Source organism: Nicotiana attenuata, chromosome 12 (genome assembly GCF_001879085.1).
Source record: "Nicotiana attenuata strain UT chromosome 12, NIATTr2, whole genome shotgun sequence".
NCBI lineage: Eukaryota > Viridiplantae > Streptophyta > Magnoliopsida > Solanales > Solanaceae > Nicotiana > Nicotiana attenuata.
The window spans coordinates 14,889,302-14,910,917 of record NC_032000.1 but is presented as its reverse complement, the minus strand read 5'-3'; the positions used below and the strand labels follow the sequence as shown (position 1 = coordinate 14,910,917).

General features: G+C 36.2%; 2 protein-coding genes across 2 annotated transcripts; one reads left to right on the top strand and one right to left on the bottom strand.

Moving 5' to 3' along the window:
- Window positions 1,036–3,016, top strand: LOC109235326 (30S ribosomal protein S20, chloroplastic-like). Its single transcript, XM_019401389.1, has 3 exons — window positions 1,036–1,268; window positions 1,583–1,749; window positions 2,586–3,016. The coding sequence occupies exons 1-3, from the start codon at window positions 1,124–1,126 to the stop codon at window positions 2,832–2,834; spliced, it is 561 nt and encodes a 186-aa protein (XP_019256934.1). The 5' UTR covers window positions 1,036–1,123; the 3' UTR covers window positions 2,835–3,016.
- Window positions 3,351–6,000, bottom strand: LOC109235325 (putative pentatricopeptide repeat-containing protein At3g15200). The gene has a single exon (XM_019401388.1). It carries the CDS (start codon window positions 5,906–5,908, stop codon window positions 4,388–4,390), a length of 1,521 nt encoding a protein of 506 aa, XP_019256933.1. The 5' UTR covers window positions 5,909–6,000; the 3' UTR covers window positions 3,351–4,387.

Below are 21,616 nucleotides of genomic sequence, written 5' to 3'. Positions count from 1 at the left end.
TTTTTAAATTCTAATTCTCTAATCAGATAAGTGAAAGACTAGTGTAGGGCCTTATTGGGCTGGGCTGGGCTGGGGCGCTGGGTAATGGACATTAGATATACAACTTGGGCTGGGCACTATAGCTATAGGTCCAATTTAAAATTCGGTATTTCGGTATACCGAAATTTTAAGATCTTAATACCCGAGGACCGTACCGAAATATCAAAATACCGAAAATGTAGTACCGAATTAGATCGAAATACCAAAAAAAACCGAAACCAAAATACCGAATTAATTCGGTCCAGTTCGGAATTCGGTTTTTCGATTTTTATGCCCACCCCTAGACTAAAGTACCAAACAAAGTGGAACGAAACAGAGAAAACTTGGACGCCACTTAATTATTGGGCCTATGCTTTCTGTTGGACCTATTAGACAAAAAAGGAGATAGAAATGACACCAGATAGGCACTCTAAAGGGTTGCTATTTAAAAATTAGTTAGTCCTTTCTGAATTTAGTTTTTAAATTTTATTTTTCAAGACAAAAATTTTGAATTGTCTTGAATTTAAAATTTTAGGACAAAATAAGTACAGACTAATCTCTAAATAATATCTTGAGAATGGCTATCTGTGGTAAAAATAGCATGGGCTAGCCAGTTTTCGGATTGGTCGTTCAAAAATAGCCAGCGTTTGCAAAGTCACTGAAAAAATAGCCACTATTTTGCTGCAACACAAAAAATTCCAGCATAATATACTGGAGATTGGAACAACTGCGTATGAACTTCCAGCATAATATACTGGACCGGTATATTATACTGGAGTTCCAGTATATTATGCTGGAGTATTTTCTGGATTTTGAACAGTGTTTTCGTTCAAATTTATCTTTACATAAAAAATGACTAAATTTCGATTACTTTTAAAACTTTGGCTATTTTCAAATGACCATTCGTAAATCTCGCTATTTTTGAATTTCTCCCCTGTCTATGCACTTGCCCCGGAAAGGAGGCGGCCTTATCCATAACAGACGAGCCCATTTGTAAACATCAAATACAAACATGCTAAGCAGATAAGATGGAAGAGGAAGTTGCTCAACTTCTGATGAGGATTTTCCTTTCTAGAGGAACGAGGAGAATTAGAAAGCAAGAGAGATGGCGGGAGCTTCCATATCTTCTTCTTGTTGGAGCTTAACTGCAAAATTCAAAACCCTTTCTCTCAATCCTTCTCACCCAAATGCTGCTGCTTTCAATCCCCTAAGCTTTTCTGCTAACACTTCGGTCAATCTCTTCTCAAAAGGTACTCAGTTCATATACAACAACCATTTGCTTTAATCTATGTCTTCTTTTGATACCTTTTCCATATATTTGCAAAATATAGCGGGTCCCAAGCTAGGAGAGTTAGTGATAAGCTGATAGCTAGCGGAAAATTAGTTTAGCTGTGATGGAATGTGTAAATAATGGAATGAACTGAACCTGAATTTATATAAAGTTCGGGATTTAGGTGTAGTTGATTGATTGATTGATGATGCGATTTTGGTGGACATTCCTCTGTTCTAGAAGAATTGATACCTTTTGTGGCCCTAACGATTTACAAAATTCGTAAAATTTCAGGGTTTGTTTCAATGACTCATCTGCAGAGGCCGTCACGTCCTTCCATTGTTTGCGAAGCTGCTCCAACGAAAAAAGCAGATTCAGCTGCCAAAAGGGCACGCCAAGCTGAGAAGAGGCGAATTTACAACAAAGCTCGAAAATCTGAGGTCAAAACTCGGATGAAGAAGGTATACTGCAATCCTAATTAGTGGTTCTTGATAAACTTAGTTTGATTGAGCTTAGTTCTCTTTCAGTTGTCCCCTATTGCATGTCCCACTGATTTTCCAACTTGTGCATTAATTTTTCATTGTTCTCAAAAAATTTCTGCACGATCATATTCGTCTCCAGTTAAGTTGTCTCGCGTAAGCTTCTTGTATATAGTGACGAAGCCAGTAATTTTTTCAAGGGTGTTCAAACTTGAAAGAACTGCAAAAAATCTCCAATAAAGGATGTTTAATATATGTTATATACCTCTAAAACTTAATATTTAACTTATATATACAGTGTAATTTTTCTCCTAAGGGTGGTCAGTTGACCACTCTTAAGATGGTGTAGCTTCGCCACCGCTTGTATGGGTGTTAAATAAGCATATTGGGCCAAACTTGAATAAGTCAAAATGAGTTGAATCAACGGAAAAGTTGAATCAATAAATGGTCAATTCTGTCCAATGTTTACTGGGTCAAGATAGGTTGATTAACTTGGTGGGACGCTGTAAATAAACTAAAATGAGAACACAGCATATACAGGAAATTTTAGGAAACAAAGAAAAAACTGTTGCTAGTAAGTAATGACTTTTTAAGGTGCAAGTCCCCGTATGAAGCTGTGTTCCATATCTCCGCGTGAAGCTAATGTCTTATCTCATATATTTGGAATGTCCCATAATGTGTTCTACTGTCACCACTTAATAGTTTTTAGGATCAAAAGTGCACATTTTCCAGAAAGACTAACAATTACTTTGCCAAAAAGTTAAAGCTACATGACAACCTGTTTATCTGCGTATTAAAGGTATGTTTTCCTGTTTCAGGTTTTGGAAGAATTGGACATGCTGAGGAAGAAACCAGATGCACAGCCAGAGGAAGTTCTTACTATCGAAAAATTGATTGCAGAGGCATATTCAGTAATTGACAAAGCAGTCAAAGTAGGAACACTTCACAGGAATACTGGAGCAAGAAGGAAATCACGGCTTGCAAGAAGAAAGAAAGCAGTTGAGATCCATCATGGCTGGTATGTACCAACTCCAGCCACTGAACCTGCTTCTGCAGCCACAGTTTAGCCTCTTCCTTGTTGAATGTAAAGCAGCGACAACTTGAGTAATCAGCTACCTAGAGTATGATTAATTATTCACTTTTTATATAATATATCACCTTGTTTGTGCAATCATTGTTCTCTTCTGCTGTAGCACTGAAATCAGCAATGTGATTTTATTTGTTAAGACACTTAAGCATGTTTCAACTAGACATATTTTTCCATAAAATGTTGGATAGAAGAAAACAGAAGAGTGGTGAACCAAAAAAAGAGAAGGGAAAAAAGAAGGGACATGTGGAGACTAATGCATCCTTTCCAGATATACTTGTTTCATATTGATGTTTTGGTGACACTGCTACATACGAGCAGAATGTGCTTATACACAGTAGTGTCAAAAACAAAGAATGTGCTCTCAAAATTAATTAGAGGTCATCATAATGTTTTAGCTGATTAGTAACACTCAACAGGGGTTTATAGAAGTTGTAGTGAGATTTACGCACTCGCCAACTCAATGCAGATTTACCAAAAGTAAATCTGCATTGAACAATTGGTACAGGATGTAGGGCGGTAAGCTGATGCCTTCAGTGGATAAAGATTATAGATGAGAATATTCCTTGAACAAACGGAACTTGTTTTATAGATAGTGAAGCCACCTATATAATCCAGTGTTTGAAACAAAACCGAAGGGCAATATTTGTGGCACTGCATATAATAAGCTGATGACGCTTTTCGCTTTAGAAAATACATCAAAAGAGATGCCTTTTAAGATTCTTAATTGATGTTTACATTATTATGAAAACAAAGGATATCGTACAAAACTAGCTCTAGTGCACCGTTCACGGATCACCTGCCCTTTTTCATATTCAACTTCTCATTCTTCTGTTTCCTAAACCTCTTTCATTGTCCCATAAATTTCTTACAGCATCCTCCAGAATTTTGTCCTTGCTCCAAGCACCAATCCCTTAAATGTCATCTCATTGAGATGATACAATCTGTCATCTTATCTTCCACTGTCGTTATGACCGCGAATCATGTAAGGCCAGACAAGATTGCTTATTCTGCTTCCACCACAATTAACGAGTAGAAAGGGGGACAAGTGAATCACAGGACATTGTTCAGTGAAATCCACATTACCAGTTCTGCAACTCAAGGCAGTTAACCAGCAATGCTACTTTAAGCCGCCCAATCATTTCTCCAAGTTCGGGCAGGTAAAACTTGCGGATTTATCAAAGAATATAACTTCCAAATTGAAGACCAACAAGGACCAGCATTGGCTATAAATTATAATATGAAAAGATTGGAGAAATAATGTTATCAAGTTTTTATACCTCCAAGTTTGTTTCTAAGGGGTACCTAAATGAGAGTGCATGAAACTTGTTACACACAAATGTTCACTCCAAATTATCACCATGCAGTTAATTGTTTGCTGATAACATGTTTGCATCAACACGCAGTGATCAAAGCCCCTAGTTGATCTTGATTTGCTAACATTTCCATAGAAAATGTTAAGTGCCTTTCTCATCATTCTAATGCAAGCCAATAGAACGTCAATCAAAAATAATATAATTAGTGGAGCTGGCCTTACCTAGTGTTCTCATTCCTTTTTCCCTTTTTGGTCATTTCCTTCTTCTCCAACTCTTTTCTTTTCTCCTTTAGCATGATATTCATGGCATCCACCAACAAATTTGTCCTTGGCTCTGGCACCATATTCTTTGAAATCATCTCATTAAAATAACACAAAGCATCCTCTAGTCTTCCCCCTTCAAAAAGTCCATGAATCATAATTGTATACGATCGTTGATCAGGTCCTAGTCCACTCCTCTCCATCTCATCCCAGGTACTCTTTACTCTATCTTGATTATCCCAGCTCATAAACAACCTTAACAGCAAATTATAGGTATCTCCAAGCATTTTACATCCATTTTTATTCATCCTTTCCAAAATCCCAATAGCTTCCTCGGGCGTTTTGGCGGAATTCAACAAGTAAGCATAAGTTCTAGCATTTGGCAAACAACCCTCTCCCTTCGTTTCCATCTCGTCTAAAAGCTCATAAACCTTCTCCATCCGCCTAATCTTACATAAATGTTTAATCAACGAATTATAAGTGGCGACATCAGGCAAACAGTCTCTCTCATTCATTTCACGGAAAATCTCCAAAGCTTCAGGAATTCTCTTCTTGAAACACAATCCATCAATAATACAATTGCAAATTGCCACATCCGGCTTACACCCTTTTTCCCACATTGTCTGAAACAACTTCACTGCAGTGCTTATTTTCCCTGATTTGCATAGCGAATTGATGAATGTCCCATAAGTAAACTTATCTGGCTTACACTTTGAAGTCACAATATCATTCCAAAACCTCTTTGCCTCACGTAAACTCCCTAAAACACACCATCCATTCAGAATGATATTCCGCGTCTTTATATCATGCTTGAACTCGTTCTTCTTATTGTGAAACAAGAATTCAGCAGCTTCAACATGCTTGAATCGACACAAACATACTAGAAGCGTCTGAAAAGCAATAAGATCAAGCTCCAAACCAAAATCTTTCCTCTTATAGAAAAACTCTATTGCATCTTCAACTTTATGGGCTGCAGCATATCTATTAATCACAATGCCATAAGTTCTTTCATTAACCAAATTTTCTCTCTTAGACATTTCGTCGAGCACTTGGTTGAGTTCATCGAAACGCCTCATTCGACCAAGTATATCGAGAATTTCATTGAAAGATCCAGTCTTTGGTGGATACCCGCCTGCTAATACCCATTTGAAGAACGTAAAAGCTGGTTTCCAATCAGAACGGTGCCGTTTAAGCACGTCAAGAATGAAATCTTCGGATAGTGCAAAATTGCATTGGTTAAGGGATTGAAATATGTCACTCACTGATTTATTTGCTTCAATCTTGAGAAGGGTCTGCACTTTCAACGCACAGTTCTCCTCAGCAACATTTGCAGCGAAGCCATCGGATTTTGTGTGCGTTTGGCGATGATAGTTTTGTATGGGAAGGGGAAAGAGAGGCGTTGTTTTGTTTGTTAATAGATATATGGGTTGAAAACTGCATAAACGGTGAATTTTCCGGTAGAGTTGTTTAGTTGACATTGGTAATCAGAAAGTGAATGCCGAATACGTGATGCTAGCTGAAAAAATTGCTACTCTTGGATGAATTTTCCGGCGGGAACGCTGGGGGAGTGGAGTTATGGAATGAAGAGCCAATGCAAAAGATGTAGGACCGGTTGTCCATAGATTTTTTTTCTTTTTTTTCAATTTTTGTTTTTAAAAAACGAGTTTGTCTATGAAATTTTACAAGCTTTTGGAGATTTTTCGAAAATAAATTTTTTAAAATCACTTTTTTAAAATTTTCAGAATTTTTTTTTTCATACTCATAAAACTGCAATATTTTCTCAAGTGAAATGCATGTCCAAACATTATTTCAAATTCCAAATACTATTTTTTAACTTAACTTCAAATATTATTTTTTGTAAAAAAAATTACAATTTTTATGTCCAAACGCCTACGTAGTGTCACGCGTTAGAGTCCTCTTAATACGATTGCCATTTTATTTTTTTTGTTTTTATACTTGGTACAGTTAATTCAAGTTGTACATAAGAAGAAAATGGATGTTTCATACTGCGAACAAAATTTCACAAGCATACATTCTTTTTTGGGTAATTTCTAGTATGCTTACTCAACCTTTATTTTGTTGAATCAAACATCACTTAAATTTACGTAGATATTCAAACTTAGTTACTCAATTTTTGGGGGGAAAATGATAAAAATGGTCTCTTATGTTTGAAGGTAGGTTCAAAGTAGTTTTTTAAGTATGTACTGAGCAGTTTTGATCCAAAAATATCATTCTTTTAGATCCGATCTAAGCCTTCGTAATTTGATTTTTTTTCCGACTTTAGGGTTTATTCATTTTTTATTAAGGTAAATTCAAAATTGTTCGAATTGTGTAATCATCAATTACTGACATTGATAAGCGACCTAAAGCGATTTGATTATAATTCAATTTGTGAGGATCAAAAGTAGAAAGTGCATATTCTTCGGTCATTGATAAAGAATTTGCTGGACAATACTCAACGCAATTACCACAAAATATATAGATTTCAAAATGAATAAGTTTGCCAAAAGTTAATACTTTTGGTCTCCACAAATATTTAACAATTTATATTCATTAAATTTGATAGAAACTAGAGAACATTTGGAAAGAAGACCTCCTCAACACTTGAATAGGTCAAGTGACCTCTTATTTTCTTTCTCAATTTCTTTGCATTGAAAAATGGTTAAATGAGTGGGGTTAGGGTGGATGGGGCCTTTTTAACATTTTAAAACTTGTGGGTCACCTATAAAGTTTGAAAAACACAATTTCTCTCTCATTTTTCCGCCAAATTTCTCTCTCATCTCTCTACTCTCTCTTCTCTCTATCACTCAACCCCATCGACCAAGGTGGTTTTCAGCGAGAAGGGACAAGAATCAAACTTCGATTTTAGGTGTAATCGTCTCTATAGACCCATCAAGCACGATATTAAAGCTCAGAACGCGTCAATTTTGGTAAATCCTAAATTCTTCTTTTTTTCGTTTCTTACATTTTTTATTTCGGGTTTTGTAGAGTGATTCGTTCATGTGCATGTTCAAGATCGATTGTGTTATGTATAAGTATATCTTATATGGCGTTGGTGGTTATATTTGCTTCTTGGACTATCTTTGTGGTCTGTATTTTAGAATTTCGTCGTAACTGGTAACCTAATGTTTATTGAGAAACTTGTGGTCGATTATTTTCTGGTCATAGATGTTTGTCGGAATTGGGGCTTATTTTTCTTATTCTGATCATAAGTTTGAAATTATTAAATGTGGCATTGCATATTTACATGTAGGTAACAGAAGGAGGAAATCAATTGCTAAGAAGCTTTTTCTTTTTGACAGAACCTTCACAGCCTTCAAAACCTTCAAATAGGAAAGAAAATACAAAAAAAAAAAGCATCGCCAAGTAAAGCAATTGCTGAGCCTTCAAAAACTATTACTAGAAAATGAAATGTAGATACTTCTAAAGCTTCCCCTAGTAAAGGAAATGCTGAGATTTCTAAGCATGATAGGAGAAAAAAGAACATAGAGCCATCAAAGTCTATCGGTAAAAAAGAACAAGATCAAGGTCTAGATTAGTTGACGAGGACATACCTGTTAGTAAAAAATCTGTTTCAAGGAGGTTAGCATTAGAGGGTATTGATAAGGAGGAGGAAGAAGGCTTGGACATAAATGCAACACAAACTAAAATGGAAGAACGCGTTTCTGAAAAAATAATTATCGAAGAAGAAAAGGACAGTGATGATGAAGCTTTAGGTGTGGAGGATGATGAAAATGGTAATGATGCTGCTCCGGAGGCTGATAAAGATGCTGAAGAAGAAAAAGTAGCAGGGGAAGAAGATGTAGCAGAAGAAGAACATGTAGCATAAGAAGAAGAAGAAGAAGAAGATGATGATGATGATGATGAAGATGATGAACAACTTGAAGATGGTGAAAATGGACTGGAAAGTGAAACACATGCAGCAGTTGAAGGTGACCAGGATGCTATGTCAAATCCTGTGTTTGTAAGGGCGATCAACACATCCAAATACAAATTCAGGACTTCTATAAGAAAGCATAAACGTTTCTCGACCAAGATAAATATGAGGTCTAGGATCAATGTATGCCATGAGTTCAAGGATAAACTTAGAACAATCAAATTGATAGAAAAGTTTAATAGTAGTTCTTTTGGACAGTTTGCAAAACTTTCAGAGCACTGGACACAGTTCAATGGACAACTTGTCAACTCCCTGCTGATCCGCCGAATTTATTACGTGAAGAAGTGCGAGTTTTGGTTTTTAGTTGGAGACAAGCTTGTTCACTTTGGATTGAAAGAGTTTGCTATGATGACTAGATTGAACTGTAGTACCAAACCCAGTAAAGAAGCTATGAAGAAAGTGATGGATGATGGCCAAGCATTCTGCGATAAAGTTTGCTAGTCTAGCAGGAAAGGGGTGGATGCAGAGCTGCTCTTGAAACAGTTGAAGTCCAAGAGGTTTGACAGAGTCGAGAGGTTTAAGATTGCATTGGTGTGGTTTGTCCATTCAGTCTTATTTGCAAGGGATAACATAACGCGTGCCGATAAGAAGTGGATTCGTATGGCTAACAATCTAGAAGTTTTCATGAAATATCCATGGGGTAAGGAGTGTTTTGATCTTACAATTGAGTACTTGAAGAAGGACATGTTGCCAATATACAAATCACATGTGAGAAAGAGGAAGAAAAATAATATCTCTGGTAAAAAAGTCCAAATCGGTTAGTTATGCCCCGTACGGCTTCCCATGGGCATTCATGGTAAGTATTAAAAAATCCTTCTCAAACTTTTTTTGCAGTTGAGTACTATTATTTTATTTACTGCAGGCATAAATTAATACTTTTGGTTCATGAAAGATTGTAGGCATGGGCGTACGAAGCAATTTCGCTATTTGGTCGCAGTGCCGAAAAATTACAGGTCGAACCGATGCCGCCGCCAAGGATGTTGAGATGGCATAGCAAGAAAGTGATAATTGACCCTGATTGAGATCCCTTTAAGCAGAGAGTTGATGACCCTAGTGTCGTAAGATAGGGAGTGCAATAACACTCCACCGGTAGATTAGTATCAACCAAAGTAGGAGATTATCATAGACCTCGTATCTATTGTTTTGTATTGCTTGTCTATTGACTTCTATCTATGCTATATTTTAGGAGTTGCACCCTTACCTTATTCCTACCCTACGTGATATATATATGGACTATATGAAGAACTTGGTATTAAACGACGATGAGGTAGCGGATCCTATAATCGACCAGCTAGCGGTTGATTTGGAATGGGTGACTGCCATTAAAAAGGCACCTGGTGCAGTGATCTTAGAGACTAATGATGAAGCTGACATTGCTGATGATGACCTTTTGGATGGGAGTAATCCTGTTTCAACACTAGTTGGTGGTTTTTCTGATATTGGTAGAGGAGGACCATGCAAGTTGTGCAATGCTCAGCCAAGTGATAGAGACATGCGCGAAGTGTTGAAGGTTGTGAAGGAGAATCTGTAACATGCGTGCGTTATGGCAAATGTTCCTCTCTTGCCTCACACTCCACCCAAACCCTAATTAACTTCTAATATTTCAAGAGTTGTCTTGAATTTAGGATTTCTCTTGATCTATTAAAATTTTAATGTCTACAAATGCCCCCTACTTCAAAGTTTGTCGATGTGTAGGCTTGCTGAAACTTGAAGAGGAGACTTGAAGTACCCGACCATCACAATAGATAATCTTGCAACTTGGAGTTTTTGATTTGCAGGAGGAAGAGATGAAGGGCAGAACGGGTCCCACTGTGCGTGTCAATTTGTTTGCAAAATAAATTTGTGCAGAAAAATAAAACTGCTATCATAAACAACTATAAATAAAAAAGAATTTTATTGATAAACATTGCGGGTTACAACTCTGTTTATCCCTTGATTCTTCCCTCCGAATTGTAATCCGTAATTCGAGGGCCTTAGCGGCGTATTTCTCGAACGTAGGATGATATGCATCTTCTTGATGTATTTGATGATCAAGAAGCATGTAGCAGCACTCCATTTGGATCTTGAATGTTGCTAGAACTTTGAGCAAGACACATTTGACATGTCTTTGACCTCTTAATGAATATCCCAAAAGTTTTATGGAATTTCGGAGATCGTATGTTTGATCTCTTTATGCATATTCTGGGAGTTTATGGAACTGCGTTTGAGATCGTCTTTGAAGAACATATGTAGCCTTATTTATAGGGATGAATTAGGGTTTGGGTGGAGTAGCAATCAAGTAACCCTAATTAACTCCTAATATTTCAAGAGTTGTCTTGAATTTAGGATTTCTCTTGATCTATTAAAATTTCAGTGTCTACACCTGTCTTCTTGGATCTCTCGGATGAGCCTATCCAGCGATTCCCTGATGAAAATGGCGTCCATGTTTGGCCTTGGCCTCATAGGCATTTCTCTGTTAAGTGATTGGGATATTTGGAAGAATGATGAATAAATATTTCCATCAGATCTAGTGTATTTATAGGCAGAATTTGACATTAAATGGTGCCACTCCATATGACTTCTCGTAAAATGACGTGACTGTTGAGAGTTTTGAGAAACGAATTGTTTCTTTGAATCCGCATATCCAATGTATTTCAATTAATTAGACAAGTCTTTTTCATGTTGGCTGTCAACGCTTATTAACATTAGACATTAAATTAACTACCTAAACTAGTGGTTGTCAATAGACCATCTAAACCGGCACAACAAATCTTGGTTAAATTGAAAATATCTGTGGGGGTCGACAATAGAACATTGATTGATTAGAGGTGGTTGATTCTAAAATAGTAGTCTACAACAGAAGGTCACATGACTCCTTCTTAAAATAAGGGGGTTGATTATAGATCATAGGTCTACAATGGACTATGTGGGTGGTTGACTATAAAACAGTAGTCTATGAGACAACTTGATCACATGAATCCTTCTTAAAATAAGGGGATGGTTGACTCTAGATCATAGGTCTGCAATAGAAAATGCTGGTGGTTGACCATAAAACAATAGTCTCCGATGTACAATGCAACAGTTGATAGTAGAAATAACAAGTCTAGTAGAAACACAAGTGATTACAAACAACAAGTCTAGACTATTAAAAAAGTTAATTATCTTTATTACAACACCAGTAGCTAAAAGATCAAGAATGTTGCAATAATACTTTACAAGTCATTTTCTTGTGGTCAAGTTCTTTGCAAATGGAACATTTATTTTTGCCTTTTTACTGCTGCCAGAAGAACTAGGTTCTAAAATGCTTGGCCATCTCTTGAACTTCCTTCTACCCTTTGTAGGCTCGACATCGGGTGAAAGTACTTTTGTGGATTGAATCTCGTCAGGCATCGCCCATTTCTCTTCTGTAGGGATTGTGTGAATGGTTCCTTCATATGCAGCCAAATATGTTGAAACCTTATAGAACGGAGATGAGTGATCGTAAATGGAGGAACCACATCCATCCCCAAAGCTCAATCTCTGAGCTGCCATTGCATGTGTGCGGCGTATTTTTTCCAAATAAAGCTGACAACAAGAACATGTGTTCAAATTCAGATCAACTACTGCATACCTATCGTGCCTGACGACTAAGCTGGTTATACTCTAATTGATGCACAAGGAGCGCGTCGCCGACAACCATATTATTCCCAATCTTCTTTTCAACAGAAGGAACAAAGAGGGTAAACATATTTTTCATTTCACTACGCCGCTCCTCGAATTTTTCTGCAAACTTTTGAATAAGATTATTGAATAGGCCGATGATCGGGAAGTCTATTTGATCCCTAATCATTGCGTTAAGAGATTCTGGAATGTTTGTTATCAACACGCTGTATCGATTTCCTGGAAAGAAGGCCCTACTCCACTTTTGGAACCCAATTTCATTCGCGAGGCAGTTAGCTACTTCCCTTCTTTTATCACGCATTTGTTGAAAATGGTCAAAGAATTCTTCAGTAGTGTATGACTTTGCGGCAGAAAGGAAATGCTTAATAAAAACTCCACAATGAAACCTCTTGCACATATTTTCAGCAATGTGATGCGTGCAAAAACCATGATGAGCGACAGTAAAAACTTTTTTGAAGCCATTCCTAATAGACAGATGTCGATCAGAGATAATGCACAATTCATCACTATCGTTAATAATGTACCACAATTGTTAAAAAAAGTAGGTCCAAGAATCATCGCACTTTTTATCGATTACACAAAATGCAATTGGAAAAATGTGATTCTCTGTATCTTGTGCCACATTAGACAACAAGCAGCCTCTATACCTGTCACTCAAAAATGTCCCATTAACATCAACAACCTTTCTCATATGCGCGAATCCCTTAATGAAAGCTCCAACAGATAAGAAAAAATATCTAAAATGCAATTTATCGTCAACATTCAGACCAACAATACTTCCTTCATTATAGGATAGTATAACACGACAATACGCTTCCAAAAAAGCATACCCCTCTTCCTGGGTACCCCTGATCGTAGCCTTGGCTATTTCACCTACCTTCCAGCTCCTCCAATAAGTAAGATTTTGATTAAAATCTGCAAAAATAGCATCCTTCATATCTGGCGGGGATCAGCCTTTGCCATTAACATGTCGTTCCTGGTAATATGCACCCAAAATCTTCGACGACGCATTAGGATGGCGTCTTGATATGTGCCGTACTACGCATGTGTGCTTGCCATGGTACTTGGTAATATAAAACCTATCAGAACTCTCATACTTTAAAGCGCGTAACTTCCACGGGCAACTCACATCTCGGCATGCCACTGAAGTTAATTTACTACTACTCTTCCTCATACGAAACGTAAAATGTATTTTCACATAAGTAATCTCCAACTGTTTCATTAGATCCAATTTGTTGTCAGAACATTTCCCAAAAAAAAACCTGTACCATCAGGGTGGCTGCGTTGTGTAGATAACGAGTCCACCAAGCCTTCGTTTCCAGTTGTCCGACTGATAATATCTGGGAGTTCTTCCGCTCCATCTGCATCTTCCGGACCATACGAGTTCATTTTATTGTCACAAAAATCATGCAAGTCATCACTAAATCCACTGAAACCATCTTTTACCTTTCTTTTCTCCTCTACTTCTAAAATTGGTGGCTGTGTTAGTGTTGGTGGTGGTGGTAGTGGTGCAGCCGTGGCATTTGAAATTTGATGAGACCTTTCAACAGGAACTCTAGCCCCTCCTTCAAACTCATTTTTAGCCACAAATATCTCCAAACAAGGCCTCATACCATCAATTACAACATTAAGGAGGTGCCATTGCAAATTATTGTTATTCTTAATAAAGGAAGGAGGAATTTTGTCCCTCTTCGATGCAGAGCTAAGCAGATATGTAATATTCAAATTCCTCGGAGAACATTTTAGTTTATTACGTTTAATGATGACATCAACAAATTCGTCAAATGTACAATTGCTAGGTATACAGATAGGTACTGTAGCCTTTGTATAGGAATTCCAATTCCAACTAGTTGGCCCCTCAACCCATTCACCAGAATATAGACCGCATACTAATATATAATCTCTCATCGGTCTATTGTGAACCAGTGGTCTATTGTACACTAGTGATCGAGCGCTGTGCAGAAACCCAAATTAACAATGACGAAGAAGATGAGATGAAAACACTTACCAGATGAAGAAGGTACACAATATACCATATGGAATGAATTATCAATCCAATATACCACCAATTTCTTCCCTAAATTCTACAGATCAGAAAAAACCCCAATTTTTTTGATTTCTTCAAAGTAAATGATAAATAAAAAAAAATGAAGCTTTGATAGGAATGTAGAATAAGGGAGACGATCTCTGTATATTGAATGCAAGAAAAACAAGTTGCAATGGAGGAATCAGTTGTGGAAAATTGTGATTGTGACAGCAGATGAGGCGGGAAAGGATGAGATTTTTTTTTTAATCTAGTAATATTACATTTATATAAATTGGGGCCAAAGTATAATAACTGAAACATTAGGGATAAAGACTAAACTCCCCCTCACTTTATAATCCCACTTAACCATTAATTAAGCATGAAGGTCAATCCTATAATAATTAAAACCTGAAGGTCACTTGGCCAATTCAAGTTTGAAAAGAGGCCACCTCGCCTAGAAACTATGGGGAAAAAATATTTAACCATGAACACCAGGAAAGTTCCATCAAAGCTTAAAGAAATATTAAAAAACTACACTAGACACCAAAAAGATACCAAATATAGCAAAATATATTTCAAAAAGGCTATAGAAATAAATAAAAAATAGCAAAAGTTATAAAGAAATATACCTCTAAATGTGAGCTTCCGCTAATTTTCTTTTAATTTTCATAGTTCTCGTAAAATCTAACAGAAAGAGTTCAATAAATATTTAACGAATTGACAAATTTTTTCACTACCCATAAAATCTAACAGAAATAGTTCGTTAAATATTTGATAGAAACCAAAAGTATTAACTTTTGGCAAATTTTAAGGATCAAAACTGCTCGTTGCATACTTAAAGTACTACTTTGGACCTACCATTAAACATATGGGACCATTTTTGCTATTTATTCTAATTTTTGGTGCAATAAAATAAATATTGAGCATATATTCATAAAATTAACTCACATTTTTAATAAGAACTTTCAAATTTCATCCCTTTTTCGGTAAGTTGAGTATAAGTTTCAAGTGTTCCAAGTATGGGTGTTTAACGGGTGGGCCGGGCCGGGTTGGGTAGGGATTTTTTGTACCCGTACGGGTTATGGTCCGAGCCGGTTACGGGTTGGGGCTTACCGGGTTTAACGGGTTCGGGTTCATCCGGGTAAAAATTGAACCGTAAAGGTTACGGGTTGAGGGGGCCGGGCCGGGCCGGGTTTAGTGTATTTTTTAATTTTTTTTTTTTGTATTTTGTATAATTTTGTAAGTTATATTAATACTTTGTATTAATATAAAGAATACAAGGAAGATGGGAAAAAATTGCACTTATAAATTGCAAGTGCTACATTTATTGCAAAATTCAAACTTACAAATTGAAAGGTTTACATTTAACAACAAGTAAATTAACCAAAAAAGAGTAAATTCAAAGGTTTTGCATTGCCTTAGTAAGTTCTTCATAATCAATATGAACTGAGTGACCTTCTTCTGGAGTGTTAAATTCGGATGGGTTACCATGTATTAATATATCTCCAAGTTCCTCATCTTATGGGCTATTAACATCTTCACATCCTTGATTTCTTCGTTCTGATCTAATCCAATCTCTGAAACATACTAAAACTTCCAAAGCATTGCTTCCTAATGAGTGACGGGTGTCTCCAAGTTGTTGTCTTGCTTGGCTAAATGCACTCTCTGATGCAAACAGCTGAAATTGGCACATTCAGCACGTCCCGAGCCATAGCGAAAAGAACAGGAAATTGCTTTCCATTCTCATGCCACCATCCCAACGGTGAAAATTCCTTTGTGCGAGGCTCTTTTTGCTTCTGCAAGTAGAATTGAAGTTCATCAATGTTCCTGCTACCGGGTTGAGTGTTAGAAAATATAGAAAAAATATTAAAACTATCAAGGCCATCTTCATCATCCACAGTAGCAGAAGTGGTACAGTGCATAGTGGGATTAACATTGCATACACTACGAGCGGGATCATCAATTACATTTGCATAATAATTATATAATTATTGTAAATATTCATTTAGCTTGTTCATACAATTATATAAATGTGTGGTTTCAGTTGGTCCAATCTCCATATAAGTATGTACAACATTCATTAATTGGTGCCAATCAGACATCTTAATAGAAGGATTTAAAACAACACCAATTAAGTAAATCGGAAGAATTGGAAAGAAATATTTTTTGAATTTTGCTTGCATTTTTTCAACAACATCCCTATATTTTTCTTTCTTCTTAAATTCAAAGAGTAGAAAAGAAATTTCAGCTATATGTACTAAAGCCATAGTAACAGTAGGGTAATATGCTCCAGAAAACTCAATAATAGCTGTATAAAATTTATGTAAAAATTTAACAACATCATTAATGACCTCCCAAGTAATAGTTGTTAACATACGGGTTGGATCAGTACAATGCGCATTAGCAACTTCAGTTATTGGAAATCTATATTTGTAGCAACATTTTAAAAATATATAGGTATACTTCCATCTAGTAACAATTTCGTCTGGCATGAATCTGGGTTTAAGGTTATACTGGACACACTTATTCTTGAATTCCTTTATTCTAGATTGTCTATTATTTCCTTGAATAACACCAACTGCTCTTCTAACATGAATAATCTCAGTTGAAAATAAATCAAGGCCACTTTTAACAATTAAATTATAAATATGACATGCACACCTAACATGAAAAATTTCATCAAGAGGTGGTTGCAAATGCAGTTTTAATATTGAAATTGCGGCATTATTGTTAGAAGCATTATCAAACGACATACACAATACTTTTTGCTTGAGATTATAAAATTCAACAACTTCACAAATAGTACTACTTATAAACGCAGCAGTATGACTCTGTTCTTCATCATATTTAAAAGCGATAATACATTTTGCATACAAGTAGTATCATCTATCCAATGACGTGTAATTGTCAAATAATCATTTCCGTTAACAGCATGGCCAATATCAGAAGTTAGAGAAACTCTACAAGGAAGGTGGAAACAAATAATGTATGTATGTTTGATATTGTCCATGAAGTCTAAAGATATCAGATCTACAAGTACTTCTAGGGATACCTTTAATAAAGGATTGTAAATCCTTTGAATATACATAATAAGATATGATGAAGAAGCAAAAGAAAAAGGTAGCCAACCTAAAGCAATCATTTTTGCTAACTCCTCACGATCCTTCATTTTATCATATTTCACAAGACTTCCAGTAGTAGGGTTTAGAGTTGATTGATTTCCATCTCCATCAGATCTCCATTCTATAGGATGCTCAATTCTCATATGTCTACTAAGTGTCCCAGTCCCCCCTAATTGTCCTCCAGTCTTATGTTTAAAAGTATCATTACAAAGTTTGCATTTAACTCTATCAGTACCTTCTATTTCCTCAAAAAAATTCTAAACCTTACTTCTTTTTCTACGATTACTAGTCGGGGCCACAGGTGGTCTACTACTAGCACCACGACCACCGCCCCTACTAGCAGCTCCAACACTACTAGGTGTAAGTAGTATCTCATCTTCCATTTCTAATTCATTATCATCTATACCAAAATCTTCCTGCGATTGTTCATAATCTATATTATTATCGGGTAATGTTTCAGGAATATTTGGAGAGGTATTTAAATTACTACCGGATGATGAAGCTGAAGTACTACCTCTTTTTTTATTTCCCCGATTAGTAACCTTGTTACAAACTCTTTTTGCAGCATTAAACATATTGTAAAAATTTAACTACTAGCAACAAATAAATATGCAAATAAAATAGTAAATAAGAGAAAGAGTTGGAGGGAGTGCACCGAATTCGGCAATAAATTGAGCACTTGATGATTTCACAACTCCAATGTTACCACGAAGAAACGTCAATTGTTCCAATTTTGAAGTTCAATTGTTCAAACTTCAAATAATAAATACTACGATAAATTAAATTCCAAAAAAAAAGAGCCAAATAGTTGATTGCACTTTAATAGGTGAAGAATGAAGATTGAAGAATGAGAGAATATGAGAATTGAGATTGAGAATTGAGAGACGAGTGAAGAAATGAGGAAGAGGGGGGGGGGTATTTATAGTTTTTCAAAGGGGGGTTAATTTTAAAAAAAAAAAACCAAAATTGGGCTAATTGTGCAATTCAGCCGTTGGGCAACAGCCATTTTCTGAAATGGACCGTTGCCAACGGTCAGATCTGGGCCCAGTTTAAAAAAAAAAAAATTAAAAAAAAAATACCGTTAAACCGGTCTGGGCCGGTCCGGGCCGGGCCGGTTAACCGGTTTCATAACACTGTTCATCGACCGGGTTATACCGGTCCGGGTAACCGCTATATCGAATGTGAACGGTGCAACCCGCGAATCACCCTTAATCCAGCCCAACCCAGCCCCCTTATACCGGTTCCGGTTTTAACCGGCCTGGGCCGGTCCGGAACCGGGCTGACCCGATCCGTTTAACACCCTTAGTTCCAAGTTATAAACGGATTAATAACGAAAATAATATTTTTATTTTAACTTAATATGACAAGTAAAAATTGTATTGTTGATGCACAACGTAACTCTTAATTAAATTACTTAAATGGAATGGATTACCGATCTATTCACTTCTTGACATTCAGTGACATTTTGCTTTTAAGTTTCAGTGTACTGTGGATAACGACCCGCAAATTGCGGGGAATCATAAGGTAATTTTTACTTATCTATATTACATTATAAACGTATTTATCCTTTCTAAAGAAGTTATCACTTAATTACATTAGTATATAAAATTTATCATTTATATACAAAATATTTATATTAGACTCAAATCTTACTCATTTTTTCTCCCTTTTTTTTTATTTCCCACGTTTGTATCACACTTAATACAATTGAAATACTGCAAAAACTCACTCCTTGGCAAATAAAATCGTTGGAAAATGTTAGTTGGTGAATTTTGAGTAGTTTTTGTCGACTCAAATGCCCAAACACCATGACTAAATTCATGATTGTGTTGCATAAAGCAATTGGAGCTTTTGAAACAATGGGGAAAATGGATATAACGGAGAAGAATCATATGAGTTAGTTATCTTGAAACAGTAAAAAAGATAACAACTACTAAAATTTTTCTTTGGCAACCATTAAAAAGCTTTAAAGCTTTGAATAAAATAAAATTTTGTGAAATTGTTATTTGTTTGATTGGGTATTATTTCGGATGATTGGGAATATCCTTTGGAGTTTATATATCAATTTTGAGAGAATTTGGAGAAGACTCGAGGTGGTTTTTGTTAGAATTTTAAATTGAAACTCGAAGAAGAAGACAAAAATAAATTATAGATATTTATATATCGGGTGTAGAAACGGCATACAAAATATATACAACTAACATAATTGTATATAAATTATATGTAAATGATAGTTTTTGACCGGACTCTATAAAAAAAAACTGAATTTAAGTTGTAGATAAATTATAGATTTAGACCGAATTTGTATATATTTTGTAAAATCCTCTAGTTATTTTCTGTAAATAATATTTTTAAACAAATCGGATAAATATAAAATTTACGAAAAAGTCCCAATTCTTAAAGACATATGATACCTACTGGGGGATCCGGTGTCTCGGATTTCTTCTAAAATTAAGTAGGAATGCTCTTATGTCTTACCGATTATAGATCTTACGTCAGTAATCTTTTAGTTTCCCTTGAAATTTAGTTTTGTTGTCTCCCTAGTTACATTCCCTCTAGTTACTGATAGTAGACGATAATTATACAATTTAGACACTATTTACATTCTAATTTGGCCGTACAAAGATAACAAAATGCTCTAATTAAGAGTTTTACATTTTGTAGGAGTCACTCCGAACTAGGAGGAAGCTAAAGAGTATTTTGGAGTCAATATGGAGCGTGGAAGGCCAATCAGAGGATAGCACGGTCGAAAAGGAGAAAGAAGAGCACGGACAAGCTCTGCGGTCAGGTCCGCGGTCAGATCCGCGGCCGCAGACAGAACAATTGTCAAATCCGCAGCCGCGGACGGGCAGACGAGAGCCAAAAATTCAGGGTCAATTATGTAATTTCCAGGGCGACTAACCTAAACCTATATGAAGCCTAATTCGTCCAAGAGAGAGGGAGAGCTGTTTTTAGAGAGATTTTGAGGGCAAGAGCACGGAAGAAAGACAGAGAATTTTCCTTAGAGTTTTATTCTTCTTCTTTTTAATTCCATTGTTGATGATGACTTTATTTATTAAATTTTCATCTCTTAGTATGAGTAGCTAAACTCGTCATCTAGGGTTGACGGAACCAATTGTTCGATAAAGTCTTGACTATATGTTTTGATATAATTGAGCCGTTTTTACTCAATGATTGTTCAACTACATGTTATCTTGTGATTAATTGAAAGGGCCCTTGATTAATCGTGACTAGTTATCTTGTGTTGCTTGAGAAAGAACACTTGGTTAGATTGTTGTTGAACAACACCACTTTCGAGTAAGTTAAGAAATTAATTACTTGAATTTAAAAGCATTAGAGATAACGAAGCTTTGGTGGAATCATTCTGAGTTGCATAAATTGTTAGCTAGAGTAGTTCAAGAGAATGCTTCTAGTAAATTATCGTAATTGATCGAGAGATAATTGCAGTAACCCAGAACTCATATTTCTTATAGAGTGTTAGTGTTACGGCGAGATTATAGCTAATGTGTCAGGAATTAATCCGACAATTGGAGAAATCAATAACCCTAGACAATTGTACCATTGAATTCAACTCTTTTCTAGATTATTGCTAGTTTCATTGCTATTTTTCCTTAGTTAACTAAATTCTACTCATTATCCATCAAAAATCTTGCATCCGGAAATTGTTTGAACTTGTCATTAGCAGTGGTAAAAGTTGTAGTAAATAGGTTAGTTCCCTGTGGGATTCGACTCCGGACTGAACCGGATTATATATTTGCAGCGACCGCTGAGTCCTTTTTATAAGGCATAGTTGGGCGTGATCAAATTTTGGCGTCGTTAACGGGAAACTAATGGTGTTATTTATTGCAACTTGGAAGAATTGCTAAGATTACTAGTTTAGATCAATTTTCTGTGGTGTTAAAAATATTTCCATTGAAATTCTCACGTTTGAACTCTTCTGTGACACAGGTGCATGCCTAGAAGCTCTTTGAGAACTGGTGAACTCTTTGAAGGACTCTCAGATCCCGAGAAAGCATTCCGAACATTGAATCGGGCAAACAAGAAGAGCAAACAATTGAAACAAAACGAACAAATTGAAATTGAAATGGATGACGTAAACAACGTCAACGGGAACAACAGGAATGATCGAGATGATCCAAACGTCAGAGCGGTAGCACTTCTTGTGCCGGAAACTACTCTTTAAGATTGGGCGCAACCAACTGCTGATAACCTGGCCACAGCAATTGCGGTTCCTCCCATACAAGCGGAGACATTTCAGATTACCAACAACATGTTGCACCTGTTGCAGAATAAAGGGCTGTTCTCCGGGTCATAAATCGAAGACCCACAACAACATCTGAAGAACTTTCTATCAATATGTGTCACTCAAAGACAGCCGTGTGTGACTCCTGAGGCAATCAAATTATTACTGCTCCCATTCTCAGTGACCGGGGAGGCTCAAACTTGGCTGAATTCGCTCCCA